At 40.0% G+C, this 20,313-nt stretch overlaps 2 protein-coding genes across 7 annotated transcripts; one reads left to right on the top strand and one right to left on the bottom strand.

Moving 5' to 3' along the window:
• The first annotated feature begins 1,565 nt into the window (after positions 1–1,565).
• LOC308403876 (uncharacterized protein) lies at positions 1,566–6,178 on the top strand. Of its 6 annotated transcripts, none has more exons than XM_080893674.1 (15): positions 1,566–1,693; positions 1,936–1,999; positions 2,207–2,432; positions 2,545–2,620; positions 2,743–3,023; positions 3,103–3,141; positions 3,248–3,321; positions 3,425–3,502; positions 3,771–3,976; positions 4,058–4,157; positions 4,255–4,417; positions 4,520–4,626; positions 4,721–4,865; positions 5,003–5,129; positions 5,279–6,178. In XM_080893674.1, exons 2-15 carry the CDS (start codon positions 1,992–1,994, stop codon positions 5,614–5,616), a joined length of 1,968 nt encoding a protein of 655 aa, XP_080749800.1. In that variant the 5' UTR covers positions 1,566–1,693; positions 1,936–1,991; the 3' UTR covers positions 5,617–6,178. The 6 variants fall into 6 exon arrangements, with proteins under 6 accessions (XP_080749800.1, XP_080749796.1, XP_080749799.1 ...); XM_080893670.1 differs by having other exon boundaries at positions 1,569–1,693; positions 1,860–1,999; XM_080893673.1 differs by having other exon boundaries at positions 1,569–1,693; positions 1,860–1,999; positions 5,312–6,178.
• On the bottom strand, positions 5,860–9,266 carry LOC308403877 (uncharacterized protein; the record flags this gene model as incomplete). The annotated part of the gene is made up of 7 exons (XM_080893676.1): positions 8,825–9,266; positions 7,966–8,507; positions 7,430–7,475; positions 6,981–7,072; positions 6,781–6,891; positions 6,390–6,663; positions 5,860–6,066 (listed from the first exon to the last, which is right to left on the bottom strand). The coding sequence occupies exons 1-7, from the start codon at positions 8,837–8,839 to the stop codon at positions 5,860–5,862; spliced, it is 1,287 nt and encodes a 428-aa protein (XP_080749802.1). The 5' UTR covers positions 8,840–9,266.
• Between the last annotated feature and the right edge of the window lie 11,047 nt (positions 9,267–20,313).

The raw sequence follows: 20,313 nt of genomic DNA on the forward strand, positions 1-20,313 counted from the left end.
GCGGTGCTTTGTTATTGGACTTCTGTGCTAATCACAGTTTGGCCATAACGAACACCCTGTTCGAACATAAGAGTGTCCATAAGTGCACGTGGCACCAGGACGCTCTAGGCCGTAGGTCGATGATCGATTTTGTAATCGTATCAGCAGACCTGCGACCATATGTTCTGGACACTCGGGTAAAGAGAGGGGCTGAGCTGTCAACTGATCACCACCTGGTGGTGAGTTGGATCAGGTGGCGGGGGAGGACGCTGGACAGACCTGGTGCACCTAAACGCGTAGTGAGGGTGTGCTGGGAACGTCTAGCAGAGGCCCCAGTCTGCGAGATCTTCAACGCACACCTCCGGCAGAGCTTCAACAGCATTCCGAGGGAGACTGGGGACATTGAGTCCGAATGGACCATGTTCAGCGTCTCCATTGCCGAAGCTGCTGCATTGAGCTGCGGCCGCAAGGTGGTTGGTGCCTGCCGTGGTGGTAATCCCCGAACCAAATGGTGGACACCAGAGGTGAAGGGAGCCACCAGGCTGAAGAAGGAGTCCTATCGGGCTTGGTTAGCCTGTGGGACTCCGGAGGCAGCTGACAGGTATCGACAGGCCAAGCGGAATGCGGCTCGGGCAGTGGCTGAAGCAAAAACTCGGGTGTGGGAGGAGTTCGGAGAGACCATGGAAAAAGACTTTCGGACTGCCTCGAAGAGATTCTGGCAAACCGTCAGACGTCTCAGGAGGGGAAAGCGATGCTCTACCTGCACTGTGTATAGTGCTGGCGGAGCGCTGCTGACGTCGACTGAGAAAATTGTCAGGCGGTGGAAGGAATACTTCGAGGACCTCCTTAATCCCACTGACACGTCTTCCGAGGAGGAAGCAGAGTCTGGGGATGAGGGGAATGACCTGCCAATTTCCGGGGGCGAGGTCACTGAGGCAGTTAAACAACTCCTTGGTGGCAGAGCCCCTGGTGTTGATGAGGCCCGCCCCGAGTTCCTGAAGGCTCTGGACGTTGTAGGGCTGTCCTGGTTGACACGCCTCTGCAATGTTGCGTGGAGATCAGGGGCAGTACCTGTGGACTGGCAGACCGGGGTGGTGGTCCCCATCTTTAAGAAGGGGGACCGGAGGGTGTGTTCCAACTACAGGGGGATCACACTCCTCAGCCTCCCTGGGAAAGTCTATGCCTATGGCGTTATTTTTGTGCCACTATTCTGAGCGCACGTAAAAAAAAATTGAGCGCACGTAAAAAAAAATTGCAGGTGCAAGTGTTGCATTTTGAGGAGAAATTTATTTTGAGCTTACAAAAGCTGAATTTGAGTGAACAAAATTCATTGCTGGGTGCAAAAAACGTATTTCAGTGTTTGCGCTTATCCATATACACACACAATAGCACCCCCTCTCGCTCAGTTTTTTCATTTGCGCTTGCTCGCAATGTGTTGCTTGCGCTCACAACATTCTCTGCTTCGTACGCTCAACTCTCTGTACACCGTTATAAGTGTGCCACAAAACCAACCAATCACAGACTTGGTTTCAAAAATTCTGATTGGCTCTTACAGTCTCCAATCAGCTCGCTAGCTGCTGCTTTCCGGACACCGGAAACACTGTCCACTCAGCCTCGCTTCTTGCAGATAGAGGGATTTTTGATTTACTCTGCAGCTAAAGAAGAGATGGCAGAATCAAACAATGGCTCCAATAATACTACACCACAGTATCAGGTGAGTTTAATTTTTTTTGTGTGAATTTAGTAATTTGCTGTCCTTTCTGTTTAATATGCTGTGAAATTGTAGTTACAGATGCAGCTGTAGAGTTTAAGCTAGCCTTACGGGTAATTACCAGCGTAGTTGTCTTACTGAGGCAGTGTATCCTAATCATGTTTTTTAGGGTAATGGTGCAGTTGAGTCAGCAGTAAGAAATCTGGTGTCTTTGCTGCTTAACAACATATCCACAAATCCTTCAGGGAGGCCAACAGAGAGTGGGCAGCCGGAGCCTAGAAATCTGACTATCCAGCAAGAGATGACAAGGTTTTTGCTTTTTTTGTGTGTTTTTTTTATTTTAACTTTTTGCAATCTTTTCTGTTAAAGTTATTTGGTTTGTGGATTTATCAACATTGATTTTTAAATTAAAATGTGCTATTAAGGACTGATGTCATATTTAATAACTTTATTAAACAATAACCCTTATGTTATGCAACACTGCATTTTTTAAACTCATGCATTTTCATCCCACAGATCATTTCCAGGATATTTCAAATCACACTTGAGCCGTGGTAAAAAGAGATGTTTAACATCTACTAAGCAGCTTGTTAAGGCAGGCAGTAAGACCACAGGCCTCAGTTTTTATTTGCTGTCAAAAAACACATCCTACACACCTTTGCCAGCTGAGGAGCTTGAACTCCTACAAGCTGGCATGGGGAGACAAACAGTGTCTCTTCCAGAAGATGGTGACCATGCAGAGGTAAGTTTGTGTAGTCAGTATTAAAATCAGTCATTGGCAGACGCATTTAGCCTGAATCATATGCCACAGTCCATTTAGTGTTCCATTCTGCTTAACGGTGTTTTTAACTAAGATTTCTAGACTTCTGGAAGAAACCTTTCCAAAAATGGAATATCTTTGTGGAGGATGGCTCTTACATAAGGCAACAGGTTTGTTGTTAATTCAGTTTTTATGTATTTTTTTGGCATTCTTGCGTGCTCATACTGCATTATGATTATGTAGTTGATACTTTTGCTGCTTGATTGTTTATGCTATTTTTCTGTCAATAAAGGTGGCAGTGGTCGACGAAAGCTCACTGTAATTCCACCTGAAACAGAAGGATATTCTGTCAAAACACTGAAAGCTGTGTCAGGAGGTGGCAAATCCACTTTTTACATAGTACCTCTTCAGGAAACATTAGACACATCTCCTCTACCTCCCGACTCACAGCACTTTTCAAAGATGCCAAAGAAGATATGTTACCAGTGTAATGAAGTTATGCCTCTGCAGATGCTTGCAGTACACATCAATACGTGCAAAGGAAAATTCTCTCCTGATGAGACTGATGATGAGGTGAGACAATTTTGATGAAATCAAAATGAGCAATTTTGATTAAATAATATAGTATCACAATTACTGTTTTTTGATTCAGCAGGAATCGGAGTTATGCATTGTGAAAAGCAAATGCAAGGTAAACCTAGCACATTACTAAAAACCATAGTAACTACAATGAATTTTGTATCGGTAATGATCTTTTTCCCACTATGCCTAACATGTACCCATTTTTGGAATTGTAGGTTATTTGTCCAATATGCACTAAGGATTTTCCTGAAGATGAGATCACAGTCCATGCGAGTCTGTGTGGGGATAGGTAATCTTTTTTCAGCCGTTTATGAAAAAATGTTAATCAGTAACAGTCCACGCAAACATATGTATTTTTATTTTATTTTTTTTAAACTTTGTTTTGTCATCAGCTTTCAATGCATGGTGCCTGAAGAAAATGACCAAACTACAGGGACACCAGCTCAAACTTCAGTATGCACAACAGACAGGTACTTTTTGCTCTATTATAATTCATATACACACTATTATGCAGAACCATTTGTTAAAATTATGTGTAAGATCTTTTACACAATACCTGGGGTTTAATTTCATATAAAACATTTTATGATCACACTACTTTAAATTATTGTTAAAGGTTGTTGCACAGAACATGCTGCAATAATTTCTAATCACGTTTAATGTGGTAGCCTCTTTTAATCTAAAGATGATTATTTTTCTTTGAGAGCTTAGGATGTTTTCTACCCTGTTTTTGTTAAGCGTGGAAGATGTATTGCGTTGCCTTGAACAACAAGTCGACACCACAACAGAATTTAAGTTGTGTGTGGACAGAGAAGACCTTCCAGACAGAGGCATTCTCCAGTGGCAGAGAAAAAAAGGTGCATCTCCCACCAGTGTTCTTAGGGTGGTTTTCATTGGAGAGGCAGGCGTGGATACAGGAGCACTTAGGAAAGAGTTTTTGAGTGGTGAGTTGCCTATTACCTGTTTTGTCCTAGTGTCAATAAATAATGGATAACTTAAAAATGCGGATATTTTTTGTATGAAAGACATGATTTCAGGTATTGAAAGCAGATTCTTTGAAGGACTTGAGAACAAGGGCAAAAACCCCAAGTATTCTCTGACCGATCTTGATAATGAAAACTTCAGGTTGGTTACATACGAGCTTTGTGTATTACATTTAATACGCATCTGATATTTTTGTAAATGTTACCTGAAAATGAATTATAATCATTTGTCTACACAGAACTGTTGGTGAAATAATTGCAGTCAGCCTCGCCCAAGGAGGCCCATCTCCTGCCTTTTTCAAAGAATGGTGCTACAATTTCCTCTGCTCAGGAGAGGTTGATTTCAGCTGTCTGTCTAAGGAGGATGTTGCAGATGTGGAATCTTCCCTGCTCATCCGCAAAGTGAGCACCTGGTTTAGCTCTGGCACATGATATATTATGAGTATGGTGTTTTTAAACACTTTTAACCTTCTGTATTTCCTCTTTCACATTATACATTTCCAGGTTGAAGATGCAGCAGACATACAGTCTCTGATGATGTGGGCTGATGAAATTGTCAGCTGTGGATACACAAACCAGATAAAGATGGATAGTAAGGAAAGCATGATCCGGTAAGGGAGAAAAAATCAGAGAGATCATTAACCCCCCCCCCCCCCCCCCCAACTAGTTTTTCTTTTTTTTTTTCTTTTTTTTTTTTTTTTTAAGTGCTATTGTCTTACACTCTACAACAAGACTGATTCCAATGCTACAGCAGCTCCGAAAGGGCATGGAACTGTATGGTCTTGTGAACCTGATGGCTGTAAATCCTGAAGCTTGCCACAGTTTGTTTGTTCCTGGGAAAATCCTCAAAGTAAGTATTAACATAGCAGCTTCAGTCTGATCCAAAGACAGTCCACTTATCTGTACTGTAGTTATCCTGTATTTATTTATTAGTTTTGAATGAACAATATATCTATAATATAATCTACTTTATTTCCTTATTTACAGCCAGACGCTGATTTCATTATGATGAGCTGCCAACCACATTTCAGTGAAAAAGGGACATCTAGGGAGAGAACTGAGAGGAAGATCATAAATTTTTTGCAAGATTTCTTGCAGGAGATTGAAGTATCAGGTACTATATAGTATTAGCTGTATATACCTATAGTATTGTATATATACCGTATGCATCTGTTAAATATTTTTGCTTTAACATGCAGGGCACTAGAAAGTATTCTTAGTTGTTAATTTAAAACATTGTAATCCAGATTGCTTTTTATTTAGAAAAGACTTCAGAAACATTTTCAAACATCACAGATGGAAACACAGGCGGTGCAGGTGGTGAAAAATCAGAGTCTCTTGCTGTCCACCATGTGCTCCAGTGGATGACCGGCCAGTCCCATGTTCCCATCCTTCCTGATGAAAAGAGACATTTCAAAATAACATGCAAGTTTGACCATGAATGTAAGGAGCGGCTGGGAGATCACTCCATTTGTTACCCAGTTGTGAGTGCATGCACTTGTACTGTGACTTTTCCAGTGCAGCATCTGGACACTTACACAGTGTTTAAAACCATAATGAGTGCAGCAGTTAAATATGGTGGTGGATTCCACAGAGTTTAACACATTGTTGTCTTGTAATTTGGAAACTAAATGAGTAAAAATGTTTGTAAACATTAGCTGTTAAGATGTTCGTAGCCGTTTCATGAAAATGACAAGACTTCAAAACTTTGTGTAGGGTCCTACGTTGATAGATAATAAGCAAGTGCTTTGTTTGCTTGTCTACTTGTAATCTGAATGTTTTAGCAAAGAAATCCAGTATTTGAGAACTTAAAAGAACGTTGACTTTCACGTCCATGTTAAGTGTCACTGTTGGTTTGACACCTGTAGCAAGAATTGTATGTACAGGTCACGACCGTGTGACTCAGAATGTTCCAAGGGATTAATAGTTCTCTGAAGCCCCTCCAGGGTTTCCTCATCCAGTGGGCATTCAACTTCAGGAACCACAACTGTGCTGTTAGATTCTTCTTGCAGTACAGCACTCTCCCAGTCAATGCCTGGATCCCGAAGCTCCTTCAAATCCACAAACATATATAATGGTCATTATTCCAGAATAGGTACTTTTGGGAGGAATGTTATTTTGTGTAAGCGTTTTTTCCATTAAAATACAACAATTTAAAAAGAATGCCTTTGTTTTCATGTTCTTCTTACTGTAATTTAGATTAGTGGTAATTGATAAGCAAGAATGTATAAAATCACCAGAAGCATCTCCCAGATGTGCTGCAAGTGTTTTAATTTGTTAATTTCAGAAGAGCAGAGTTAACTGCTAACTAAAATTTTGAAATTCAACATTTAAATAAAAAAAAAAAAAAAAAAATCAGATTATGAGCTGGTACCTCAAGTCTCTCGCCCTCGTCCAGCTCTTGTAGATGTCCCATACACCAGAGCTGTTCAGGAGTGAGACCACCTTCTGTCCTGAGGGGATGATTATTCCATCCTCCAACAAAGGTGACAAGATCTGCTCGGAGTCGAGGGACAAAGATGTAGTGGACACCAAAAAGATGAATGACATCTGAAATTTCAAGCAGGCCATCCTCCTCGAGTGAGTGAAGAATATCATGGTACTTGCTAGTGACTGCAATCCAGACATCACGCCAAAGTCGTTCTACTCTGTAAATACATTTGAATTTGGATTTCAGGTATTTCATGCTTCAAATCAATATCAGAACTGCTACAACAATCTACCCATGCAGTCAATAATAATATAAAAAACATCAAAAGACTAACCTCTGATTGTGGACACTCTTTCCAGATATGAAACTCGCTCTCCCTGTTCCTCTTGTGGCAAACATGAAATGTGCAATGTCCAGGTTTTCTACTCCTTGATCTGCCCTAACCCTATGATAAAAATACATTTTTAAGGAATTTTTAAAGTTTTCTTTAATGATACTTGTTGCTAGCATATAAATTAAATCAGGGCATAAAACCTTGATGGCAAGCCGTGAAGCTGGGCTGATCTCAGGAAAAATGAGAATGCAGTTTTTGCCCTGTTGTTAGTTGCTGCATCCAAGTACAGGACCTGCAGTAAAAACAAATGGAAAATTAAAGATCTGGTTTCAGATCATGTATAGTTTTTCAGTTAATAATGCAGTTTCATAATAAGTGTTCAAGGAATATTGTACGGTTCTATGTTCATAACCATAATTCAAAGCTTGAGTAGTCTATACATCAATATTGGTAGTACTTATCAAAAAATGAAAATGGCCTTTTAGTTTAACCTTTTTTGGTAAAGAACTGATTAGAAATTTAAAAAAATAATAATTGCAAATCGTCCACTATGTTGGCTTGCTGAATAATTGATGTTCATAAAAAAACAATCTAATAAAGCTCTCATTTCAAAACTACCAAATATTCTACATAACAGTTACACTTTTACCTTCCTTGAGTAGCCATCCACTCCACCAAAGATCACAACATTGTACCTGTTTCAGAGGGAAAACAATCTCACTAAGGCTTGATTTGCAGAACATGTAAGACACTGAAAATAAATTTTTCAGTATGCACACTTGCCACTGACTTAAACTGGACACTTGTCAGGTGTGCTGAAAATAATACCAACATTTTTATATGTTTATAAGTTCAATGAGACTAAATATTTTAGTTCTCTTGTCATGATTTTTTTTAAGTTTTCTGGAGCACTTAACATATTATGTGTTGATAGGCTTGTTATCATGGAAAATATCGATATACAAAGTGTAAATAATTGCTCAAGAAAATTTACAATTAACAATATTGCTGGTTTTGTTACACATCCTGTATTCCTTTTACTTAATATTACTCTATCAAGTGCTTTTTAAAATATTATAAATACACTGAAAGACCTATCAGATAAGGTTGATTAAAGCAGATTTAAAGTATAACGTGCATCTTTCTGCCCAACTTGTGTTAGAGCTATATAAGTGGGTATTTTACCTTATTAGCTTGTGATTTGTGTCTATGTGGACCAGGGAGAGAGGGCCTCGCACCGAGTAGCTTCTTCGCACAACACAGCCTAGTTCTGTGATCCGTTTGAAGATCCCTACAGCATCAACTCGATGCATGGAGGCCATCATTCTCCACCACTGAACACGGAGACCCATAGAAACCAAATGTCCTTGAACCATTCGATAGCCAGCATTTGGCATCTGATTTTTGATAGCCGATATGATGTTGTCCAGCTCTTGGTCATTCATTGTGCTGTATGTTCCTCTCACAGACAAGTCAAATTCTTGCATCCTCCTGTAGATTGTTCTTCTTGAAACACCAAGACATTTAGCAATGCAGCTGACTGGCAGCTGAATGTCCAACAAATTCTTGAGTCTTTCTCTCTCTAGTACGATTTTGGGGTGGCCAGGTCCCAGACCAACTTCTGTTTCCAGTTCAATAATGGCCACAGAGCTGATGTTAATTTCACACTGAACCAGATGATGAACGTTTTGTAGAGCCTCTGTAATCTCTGACAGACCGCCTATTTGCTGAGAGAAAGATTCAAACAGAACAAGCTCATGACGAGTCAAGAACTCCAAATAATCCAGATTTAGTGGTTGTTGGTTTAAAGCAGCTTTCAGTTTAGAGAGGAGTCTATGCATCATTTGCTGTCTCAGTATGTCCTGTTAAAAGCAGCAAGGAACATGGACAAGTACAATGAAATGATGTATCTCAGACAAAAATAAACAACCCATAAAACAAACTACATGAGGTACATCATTTTTCAAGTTTGCATAGTTTGCAAATTAGCTAACGTCAGTTATCAAGCGAATAATAATTAACAAAATGATTTTATATTACTTACATGTGGCCGGGACATGCTCTTTTCGTGCTGCTATTCAGTATTCGACGACATAAAAGAGAGCTACTCAAGTATAATTTGGAAAAATTAGTCAGTTGGCATGGTTGTATGATGCAACTACATTCTACTACACCAACAATAGTCTTAAAAAATAATATATTTTAAAATAAAATGATTAAAGATATTATCCGCAAATTGGGGTTTAAGAGATTTTAGCTGGATTTAGCTACATTTCGGACAGTGTTTCCGGAAAGCAGTAGCTAGCCAGCTGATTGGAGACCGTAAGAGCCAATCAGAATTTTTGAAACCAAGTCTGTGATTGGTTGGTTTTGTGGCACACTTATAACGGTGTACAGAGAGTTGAGCGTACGAAGCAGAGAATGTTGTGAGCGCAAGCAACACATTGCGAGCAAGCGCAAATGAAAAAACTGAGCGAGAGGGGGTGCTATTGTGTGTGTATATGGATAAGCTCAAACACTGAAATACGTTTTTTGCACGCAGCAATGAATTTTGTTCACTCAAATTCAGCTTTTGTAAGCTCAAAATAAATTTCTCCTCAAAATGCAACACTTGCACCTGCAATTTTTTTTTACGTGCGCTCAATTTTTTTTTACGTGCGCTCAGAATAGTGGCACAAAAATAACGCCATATATGCCAGGGTGCTGGAAAGGAGAGTTCGTCCGTTAGTCGAACCTCGGATACAGGAGGAACAATGCGGTTTTCGTCCTGGTCGCGGAACACTGGACCAGCTCTTTATCCTCTCCAGGATACTTGAGGGTGCATGGGAGTTTTGTTTTGTGGACTTGGAGAAGGCATTCGACCGTGTCCCTCGGGGTGTCCTGTGGGAGGTGTTGCGGGAATATGGGGTGTCTGGCCCATTGCTACGGGCCATTCGATCCCTATACAACTGTTGCAAGAGCTTGGTTCGCATTGCCGGCAATAAGTCGGACTCGTTCCCGGTGGGTGATGGGCTCCGCCAGGGCTGCCCTTTGTCTCCGGTTCTGTTCATAATTTTTATGGACGGAATTTCTAGGCGCAGCCAAGTGGCGGAGGGCTTTCGCTTTGGTGGCCTCAGAATCTCATCTCTGATTTTTGCAGATGATGTGGTTCTGTTGGCTTGATCGGGTGAGGGCCTCCAGCTCGCACTGGAACGGTTCGCAGCCGAGTGTGAAGCAGCGGGAATGAGGATCAGCACCTCCAAATCTGAGGCCATGGTTCTCAGCCGGAAAAGAGTGGAGTGCCCACTCTGGGTCGGGGATGAGTTCCTGCCCCAAGTGGAGGAGTTCAAGTATCTCGGGGTCTTGTTCGCGAGTGATGGGAGAAGGGAGCCGGAGATCGACAGATGGATTGGGGCTGCAGCTGCAGTAATGCGGACGCTGCACCGGTCCATCGTGGTGAAGAGGGAGCTGAGTGTAAAAGCGAAGCTCTCAATTTACCGGTCGATCTACGTCCCTACCCTCACCTATGGCCACGAGCTGTGGGTAGTGACCGAAAGAACGAGATCGCGGATACAAGCGGCAGAAATTAGCTTCCTCCGAAGGGTGGCTGGCCTCTCCCTTAGAGATAGGGTGAGAAGTTCGGCCATCCGGGAGGGGCTCAGAGTAGAGCAGCTGCTGCTCCACATCGAAAGGAGCCAGCTGAGGTGGTTCGGGCATCTGACAAGGATGACCCTGGGCGCCTCCTGGGTGAGGTGTTCCAGGCATGTCCCACCGGGAGGAGGCCCCGGGGCAGACCCAGGACACGCTGGAGAGATTATATCTCTCGGCTGGCCTGGGAACGCCTTGGTATTCCCCCGGATAAGCTGGAGGAGGTGGCTGGGGAGAGGGAGGTCTGGGCCTCTTTGCTTAGGCTGCTGCCCCCGCGACCCAGCCCCGGATAAAGCGGATGAAGATGGATGGATGGATGGATGGGTTGCTTTTCATTCCAATGGAGTGGGTTCACGTACAATTTTGTCCAAGAACACAGCCAGGAATAAAAAATGGTATCCTCAGCAGCCAATAGCCAATATGAGGATCAATTCTCAAGTGGCTGGTGGATCAACGATAACCCACGAATTCTGACAAAGTCAAGCATTCATTACTGCCATCAGTCAGGATTTGGGCTAGAAATTGATTAACTGCATGACAGGATGAACTGAAGAGGTCTTGAAAAACAACAGCCAACATTGTCAATTTTGACTCTACATAAACTTAATGTAATTGTCAATATTAGCCTTTGAAGCCTTTGAATGTGTTAGTCAGGTAAAAAACAAGTGTACTTTGTTTTTCACAGGACTTCGTGCAGACCTGTAAAAAACTAAGTACGCTCTAACTAAAAACTTTTTTTGTCACAAGGGTGTATCTTGGTTTATTTAAGAAATACAGAAATGCAAACACATAAGTAGGTGGAAATTTTAAATATGAGAATATGTGATGCATGTATCAAATCTACTTTTGCAATTGGCCCTAAAAGGCCAACCAGCATTTGAGTGCGCTGGATCCAGCAGTAATGTGTATCCAGTCTCTGATCTGTATTTAAAAAGTGTACCATGTATGCCAGTCAAAATAAAGAGGGATCTATCAAATGATATAATTTCAAAAATTAATTGTGTGAAAATACATAACTACACAACTAATGTCTAAATTGTCAGTCCCCTTAACAAAATGTTTGCACAGACTCTTCAATAAAATTAGAGTCACTCTCGAGGCTATAATACATGCAATCACTTACTGAGCCTGACTAGCAGAGGCTAATTTGAGGGTAAGTTCTCATTTGAACCACCCCCATGAGACATAATTGTCGTTGGTGACTTAAAAATTTTAGTTTAGTTTAGTTCATTTCCACACACACACACACACAAAAAAAACTATGCAAATTGCATACAATACAAAAGCCAATAATTACAGTGCAGGAGCAGAAAGAAGCCTGAAGGGATTATTTAGAGATCTCCCCTATGTAAAGATGAAGGGAAAAATTAAAGCAAGAATTATTTACGCATTATTGGTTTGTTAAAACTTAAACCAGCTCAAAAGTATTTAACACAAACACTTTTTAAAAAGATAAATAAACAAACCTGGACTATTTTTGCAGTATTTTATGGTATTTGACAATGTAATGACTTTTTTTTAATAATGAAAGAATTGATTTCATATTTTTATGGAATATGGAAGCTGTTCTTGTCCTTTGTTCAACCTCTTGTAGATGTATCTGGGAAGCTAAAGCACTAGTTAAAGTTTGCAACATCTTTAAAATACCATTAATTTACAAAGCTTTGAACAAAACTTTGACAAAATCATTTGTTTACATTTAACCATACTACGTATAGTGCTATGAAAAAATATTTTTCCACTTCCTGATCTTTAATTTTTGAGTAATTGTCACACTTACATGTTTTTGTTCATCAAACAAATTTTAATTATTAGAAAATGATAATTTGAGTAATAAAACTGCAGTTTTTAAATTATTTAAATTATTTCATTTCTTAAGGGAAAAGTGATGTTCAAATCAACCTGGCAATATCTGAAGCAAAGCTTTCAATTTATTCATTAGTCTACACTCCTGCTCAATGGCCTATGAATCCAACCTATGGATCCTGAAAAAAGAATGAGACTGTGGAAATAAGCTTCATCCATAGGATACCTGGGCTCTCCTTTAGAGATGGGGTGATCTATATCATTTGGGAAGAGCTTGGAGCACAGCAGCTATTCATCCAGATCAAAGAATCGCTGTCTCCTTAGTGCCTTCTAGCTGAGGTGTTTTGGGCATGTTCTACAGGGCGGAAGCCCATGGAGGTTGAGGCAAGATGAGCTAGAGAGAAGAATCTTTAAAACAGCATGACTAGGTTATACAGATTTTATCAGATTTGTTTTTGTAATAGGTGGATTTTGTGTTACAGGACTTAAAACACACAAATCTTAGATGTCACACACCCCTGAACACTGTGTGGCTAATGCCTTGACTGACGTTAATTACTATACGCCAAGTTGTGTAAAAAGGTGCAGCTGTACCTACAAAAAATGTCCCAATGTATAGGTTTCCCTTTTTTTACTCCCAGTTGGTGTTTTAGTGTGAATTCTGCATCACATAAATGTAGCATAAGAGGCCAGTGAAGCTGCCAAGAGACAAGTCAGCTAATGTAGTTTCTGTCTGATCTAGTGCAGCTTCCTCACTAAGGAACGAGGGAGCGATAACACTGTCATGGCAGATTTTGTATTTTAAATCATCTCGGCAGCAGTGTGTACTCCAGTATGAAGTCAGTGAGCGAAAACCTCGAGGTGATTTTTAACAGTGTCTTGACTTTTGAAGAGCAAGTGAAGAGGCAGAAGTGGAGTTCTGCTTTCTGCAGTTGAGGAGCAAATCAAAATCAAGTTTTTGTTTTCTCCCCTTCTATCAGGCTTCTTTTTTTCTCATCTGCTATTTCAGCTTTAGTCAGCCACTTTAACATGTCTAACTCCTTCAGTACCAGCAGCCTATTTACACTGAAGTAAAAATTAAATTAAAATTAACAGGGAGCACTGGTTAGAAGATGCAACCAAGGTCATAGACATTTGGACAGTGACCCAATTTTTGTTTTCTTCAGTATACTACCACAATTGATTATGCAACAAAAAGTGTTTTTTCGAGGGATGTAAAAAAAAAAAATAAAAGCCTGAATTATCCATTAGGAGTCACGTGCATCTTTTATATTCTGTCTCCATTTTCACAGCTGTTCGTGATTGCTCTCAGTATAAGGTGCAACAAGGTCTTGATGCAAGTGAATCATTAGGCTGAAGACAGCAAACCTTTGAGAACAGTTTGGTACATTCTTAAATAGCACTGATGAGCTCAACAACACTTAAATGCCTGAAAGAACATGTAAGATAACTGGAGTGGATGATGGCCCAATTCTTTCAGTTGGTAAAGTAAGCCCCCTCACAATAAAGAACACACAGAAAGAGCCACTGTAGGCATATCACTCCCAAAGTTTACAGTTAACCCTCATCAACTTCATGAATGTAAATTTAGGAGGCTTTACAACAAGGTGCAAAATACCAGATTTATGAATAGAAGGGACGATCAGCAATTTTTATTATTATATATAAGTACTGTCATCTTGGTGTTCCAAACATGCAAAAATAGGGGAGGATGTTAACTCGTGCTAAACCCTACTGACCATAGATAGGTTACCAATGACACACTCAATGTTAAAAGGTTAATCTCAGAAAGTCTACACTGCCGTAATTGGCTGATTAAATATTTGCATTTTCATAGTCTCTGATCCTTGTAACAACTTATGTTCTGTGCATTGTAGGAATGAAGTCTGTGCTTTGTATTATCCAAGTAGTGTGCTTTGTTTTCTGAAGGTCCTCTGCATCTTATACCCAAAGCCCCAATGCTTTTATATGCCCGCATTTCTAAAACTCCCAAAGATTTCTTTGTAGTACATACCCATAGATCATTTATGACCATAAAAATGTTGCCTAATACAATATATAATCAAGAAAAAATTAAGCTGTCCTTTCAGACATGTTTGACAAATTAGCAAGATAAAAATGTAAATTCTAGCAGACACGTTTGCTCCTTTAATTGGTGATTTGTGATGTTTCCTACACATAAACCACCAACCCCAGAGAGGCCATTTTGCTCAGACGATGATATATAAGCAAACAGTTATGCATCCAAATGTGACTACCTACCTAGATGAAAAGAAAAGCAGTAAACTTGTATAGGTTAAAACATTACCTTCTCCTTTGCTTCCAATAGGAATAGACATACTGATACAGTATCAGACAGTATGTCTGATACTGTGATTCACTCATAAAAGTGGTTGCTTTCTCATTCTAATCTTACACAATATCATGTTTACTTGATTCATACAAATGTTGCAAGAGAAAAATGGCAACACTAAGTTGTTCTTTTTCATCATCTCTTGGTGAATAATGGGGCGTGTCATCAAGTGTCTGCAGTGTTTTTAGCCAACATGTATACACAAAGTGAACATCAAACCTTTTTTCTTAAAGATTTCTCCCCGTGTAGGAGTTTGTTCTTCAATGCTGAGGTGAAGATGGAGGTAGGCACAGTGTCATCATCCACTGGTTTTAAAGTCTGCATTAACATTTTGGGTTGCCCTTGAGTCCTTTGATCTATGATGCTAATAAATATTTTCATGATGTAACTAAATGCATGTTGATGGCCAAAAAACCCAGGTCAGGCTAACTTTGTAATTGTGAGCTCACATTGTCCTTTGTTTTCTTAGACAGAACCACCTCTGGCTCTGACGGTGTACTACAAAGCAATATTAATGGCTTAGTGGGCTGTGTCGAACTTAACTGTTGCAAAAGGAAGTGGCACGTTTTCACTGATTTGTCTGTTTACAGCATGTTTTAAATGCAATATAGATTTTTTTTTGCTGTGTGGATACATTTTATATGTGCAAGTTATTAAGCTGTACCTTACTACAACCACTGAATGATGTGCAAAATGTGTGTTGCATTGTTACTAGAATGTGAGTGTATCCATTTCAGTGATGCAGAAAATGTATAAATATTAATACTTGATTCAAATCTCCTCTTAAGCCTCTTGTAAACTGCTGGAATTGCCAGTACTAAAACACAGAAGACACACTTTATGCCTAGTCAATCAAAATTAGTGTCACTTTTAATCAGCTGACAAAGTAATTTCTACATTTTCTTTAACAGGCTATTGGACAGTAAGTTTTAATGTTTAAATGTATCCATTTCAAAGTTTCAGAGCTCTAATGTGTAGACCTCATCCTAGATATAAAGAGGAGCACTGAGAATGCACTCAGCATTAAAACAATTAACTCGACTTAAAATGTTTACTTTGCCGCTCTATGCACTAAATCCCAAGATTAATGATTTTCTGGAGCATTAATCTGTGATGTTACTTGTAAACATTTTCTATGTTCTTTATAGATTTTTAACAAGCATTTTGTCATCATCATCATCTGATAACATCTCTGATTGGAAGAGGTGGCATTAATTGGGGTAATTGTGTACGTACATTCACGTGTTGAACTTCTGAAGCCAGAAAGTACAGCTTAACAGAGAAAGTTGATAACCACTGCTGTGATATCTGTAATCTCCTGCTTGGGTTTCAGGTTTTGTCAAGCCAGCTAAAGCAAAGAAAGCCTGGTCGTGTTAAACTTTGTCCCTGTCCATGGTGTGACTACGATCATAATTCAACTGACTCTATACGGTGACTGCTTGAAATCTAAAACTCAAGCACATCCTTCCTTGAGATGCTCCTCAAAGTCTTTACTGTAACCATTGCTGCTTACTGTTTGTGGGTCTGTCTGCCTACACAGCATGATTTATTGAGTTGAAATTAGCTGACTGAGTTGGCTATTAAAGAATATCCAATTTCTTTTCTTTGAGAAAAACTTTTGTATTATGAAGCATCTTTGGTCAGTTTATCCTCTGGCAGTGAAGCCTTGTACACTTCTACTAGCAGTCACACCATCAATAAACACTAACAACCCAGTTCCATCTGCAGTCATAGATGTCCATCCCATAACATGCCTCTACCATGTTTAACAGATGATGTGATATTCTTGTGCCATATGTTCCTTTCCTTGTCCAATCTTTTTTCTTCCCATCATTCCAGTACAAGTCAATCTTGGTTTTATTAGTCCAAAGATTTTTTTGTTAGAGCTAGGGACATTGTTTTAGATATTTTTTACATCTAATCTGGCCTCCCTGCTCTTTAATGTTAGAGTGTTTGTTGTGATTTGGCGCTATATAAATAAAATTGAATTGAATTGAGTGTTGTTAACCCTCTGTGCATTTATAGGTATGAAGTTGTTGTTTTATTGTGGACAAATGATATGCCTACCTCCTCAACAGTGTTCTTGACCTAGTTAGATGTTGTGGTTAGGAATTTTTCCTAACCAAGAAAAGGACAAAGATTGCACCAGATCATAGATTTCTTCAGTCCTAATTTTCTTGCTATATTTTCGGCCTAATGGTGGCTTCCCTCAGTTCCAATGACATCTCTTTTAACCTCAAATTGACAGCTTTAGTGAACAGTTACCAAATCCTAGTTCAACGCTTGGAATCAATTCCAGATTTTCCTTCTACTTATTTTTTATGGTATAATGAGGTAACTTTACCTGACCACAAAATTGCTTTTGAGTCCAATTACTGCTGACCCTCTAAAAATGGGGGACAATGTATATACATGTGTGTGACTCCAGAATAGTCATGGCAATAGTTTTTTTAAGTTCTTGAAATAAAACATGCACTTCAATTGCATGTTTGATTTAAAATGATATGTGATGGTGTACAAAAGCAAAATTACAAAGACTGTATCATTGCCCAAATGCTTAAAAATAAAAACTGTGTGTGCTACCATCTGTAAAATTCTATAATTATTTCATAAATTTTATTTCTGCTTGAAATAAAGTTTGATCTCTGCAGTGGGTTCAACCACAGGTCAGAAGAGTTACCCCTGCAGTACAGCTATTATAATAACAATAAGAGCAATGCTTATCATCATGTAAGATGTTGCAGTGTCCACAACATCAAAATCTCTGCAGTATCAGCTCATGGGCTCTAACAGATCAATAGGAATCTGAGTCTGTGAAATTCAAGAACAGTGTTACCATTGCCCTGAGCATTCTGTGATAAAAGACGGCAGAACAGACAGTGATGGATATAGATTTCGAGAGGGTTTTTATCTCAAAGCCATTTTGTGTCTTGTTGCATATATGATGTGCACGACTAGTGGATGTTTCAATTGAAGCCAAATGTGTCTGATCAAGGTAAATATTGCTAAGATAGGACATCGTAAAATGTTATATGCTTTAGGTGAGAAAACTCAATTTTCCCTCCAGGGAATACTATATTTCAATCACCTGTGAAGACTTTACTTTGTCTAAACCAATTAAAATGCCTTGCTGGATATATAATTGGATGTATATACTGCAGAGGCCTTTGCAGTATATATCCAGTAGCCTCACAAAATAGGTTTACAATGGATTGTTTAGCAGTACTAATGTAAATAAAGACAATTTGCTAAAGCTAAACCTGACAGGCTTCACACATCACCCACTGGAAATGTCAAAGTTGGAGTGTGCTCTCTTTATATGTTTCATTATATTCCCTTTTCATAGAGTTGCTCTCACTACTGAATAAAAAACACAAGGCCAAACACATACTTCTCAGTGCTCTCACTGTTAAATTGCCTGTTTTCATTGTCAGTTTCGTGTGTGTGTGTGTGTGTGTGTGTGTGTGTGTGTGTGTGTGTGTGTGTGTGTGTGTGTGTGTGTGTGTGTGTGTGTGTGAGAGAGAGAGATTTTTGTGTTTGTTTTTAGAGTGCCATATTCAGTGTGCCTGGGCAGGAAACTCAGCCACAGAGAGAAAGTGGGAGACAATAACTGATCTTAACTAAATAAAACTCATCCATTTTGCAAAGGTTGAGTTCAATTCAGTTTCATTTATATAGTGCCAAATCACAACAACAGTTGCCTCAGGGTCCTTTATATTGTATGGTAAAGAACCTTAAGGTTATTTCTAAGCACCAGAAAGTAAGGTTATCTAAGGAGTCTCCAAAGGTTGATTCTGTTCATCTGGACGAAGCATATTCAGTGGGAGAAACGTTTCGTCACTCATCCAGGTGACTTCTTCAGTCTCAGCTGACTGCAGGTTTCCCCAATCTTATAAACAGTACTTTTGCATAATGACTGAAACCAGCGCACTGAAGGAACATGGCCATTGATCAGTGGTCATGAGAATTTGCATAAACATGATGAAGGAACTGCCTTAAGTATCAACCTTTGATACATAAGACCTGTGTTGCCGTCTCTTCATCACCAGTTCGTCAACTAACCCATATTGGTAACAGGCTCTCATGCTCCAAACTATTGTCTCTAGTCCTTGTACTTTATTCTCATGTATCGCTTCCAATCTTCAGTTTTGCTCATTCCTCAGATTCCTGGTCATAGACACTATTGTTCACGCTCCACCTGTTGGAAAGCTTCCTGCTCCACACCTGCCTGCCCTCCTGCCACCATTGATCACAGGATCTCTTGGAACGCAGGTCAGCCATCTCTCTCTGCTCAGCCCACCTGGAATCTCACCTCCTTTCTCAAAGTACCTCCACCTGCAACATAAGCTACTCCCTCTGTTAAGATCCACATTCACCTGGAGGAGTTTTAAGAACACTCCTTACCTGCAACCACTCAGTCCTTCTCGCTAGTGCTCCCAGGCCCAAAGCCCTCATCCAGCAAAGTTCGCCATGTTTCTTTACCAAGTTATTACTCTGTGTTTGGTGCAAAGAAAAGAAAGTCTGTTTAAATGAATTCAGCCAACTCCGCACCTGGTTCTGCACTTAGGTCCAGTTTCAGTACAGGCCTCTGTGTCATAGGGGTTCAATGGATTGTGTGGTGGTGAGAGGTAGAGGCCTTGGCAGTTGGATACCAAGCCTTTAAAACTGTCTTGTGGGACATGGAATGTCAGCTCTGTGCTGGGGAAGGAGCTTCAGCTAGTGCATGAGGTTGAAAGATATTGATTAGATGTAGTCCGACTTACTTCATTGCACAGTTCAGCTTCTGGGACCTGTGAGATTATTATACTATCTTATGCCACCTTATACTTCCAATCAAAGAATTGTTGAATCATTATACGGTTATAGGCCACATTATGCCTTGGATTAAGATCATTAAATCATTACACTGTTTTATGATGCATTATACTGCTGAGTTATAAGAAATGCTGTTTGTGTAGAATCATGGCCGTCCTTTTCGGATTACAAAGAGAACAGAACATACCGTAGAGGTTTTCTGCCCCATCTCATCAGGAGGAGATAAAACAGGAAGCCAAGGCCGTCCCTTAGGCGCCATAAGAGAGAAAGAATGTGAATGCTTAGTGTGGAGGGGGGCTGAAGCTATAAGAATGTGAGAAACGGTCAGATACTTCGAGATCTGGCGGGCACCCTCCTGTCCACATCTCCCGTCCGGACGTTTATGCTCAAAGTGTTGTATGGAATAATGAGAATTGTATGGAATAAAGAAATTGTTGATTGAGCATTTATACACCGAGTGTTGTTCTTCCTTCAGCCCAAAGATCAAAGAATTGGGATATTTAACAGACCAGTCTCTTGGAGAAAGGCTGAACTCTGTTTCACTCTGAAGTTGCCTCTTGCACGAGCAGGACTTGGTATAGTTGTATTCCTCCGGTATGGTGGTATTTTCCCTGGTCAGTGACTGAGTTTATTCCATGGGCTTTAAGGTCACGGAACAATACCTCACTCTTACTTGTGTGTATGTGCCAAATGGCTGTTCAGAGTATCTGTCTTACTTAAAGTTTGACCAGAGTATTTACTTAGATAGGAGGTCCATTTAGGCTGTCCAACTTCCTACTCTGGGATTTCAACGCTCACATAGGCAATGACAGTGTGACCTGGTTGGGGCTCCAAAATCTGAATCTGAGCGGTGTTTACTTATTGGACTTCTGTGTTAATCACAGTTAGATACTTTCGTTATTTTGTTGCCCCATGAAAGACTTTGCAACAAT

This window comes from Rhamphochromis sp. 'chilingali', assembly GCF_963969265.1.
Source record: "Rhamphochromis sp. 'chilingali' genome assembly, chromosome: 10".
Lineage (NCBI taxonomy): Eukaryota > Metazoa > Chordata > Actinopteri > Cichliformes > Cichlidae > Rhamphochromis > Rhamphochromis sp. 'chilingali'.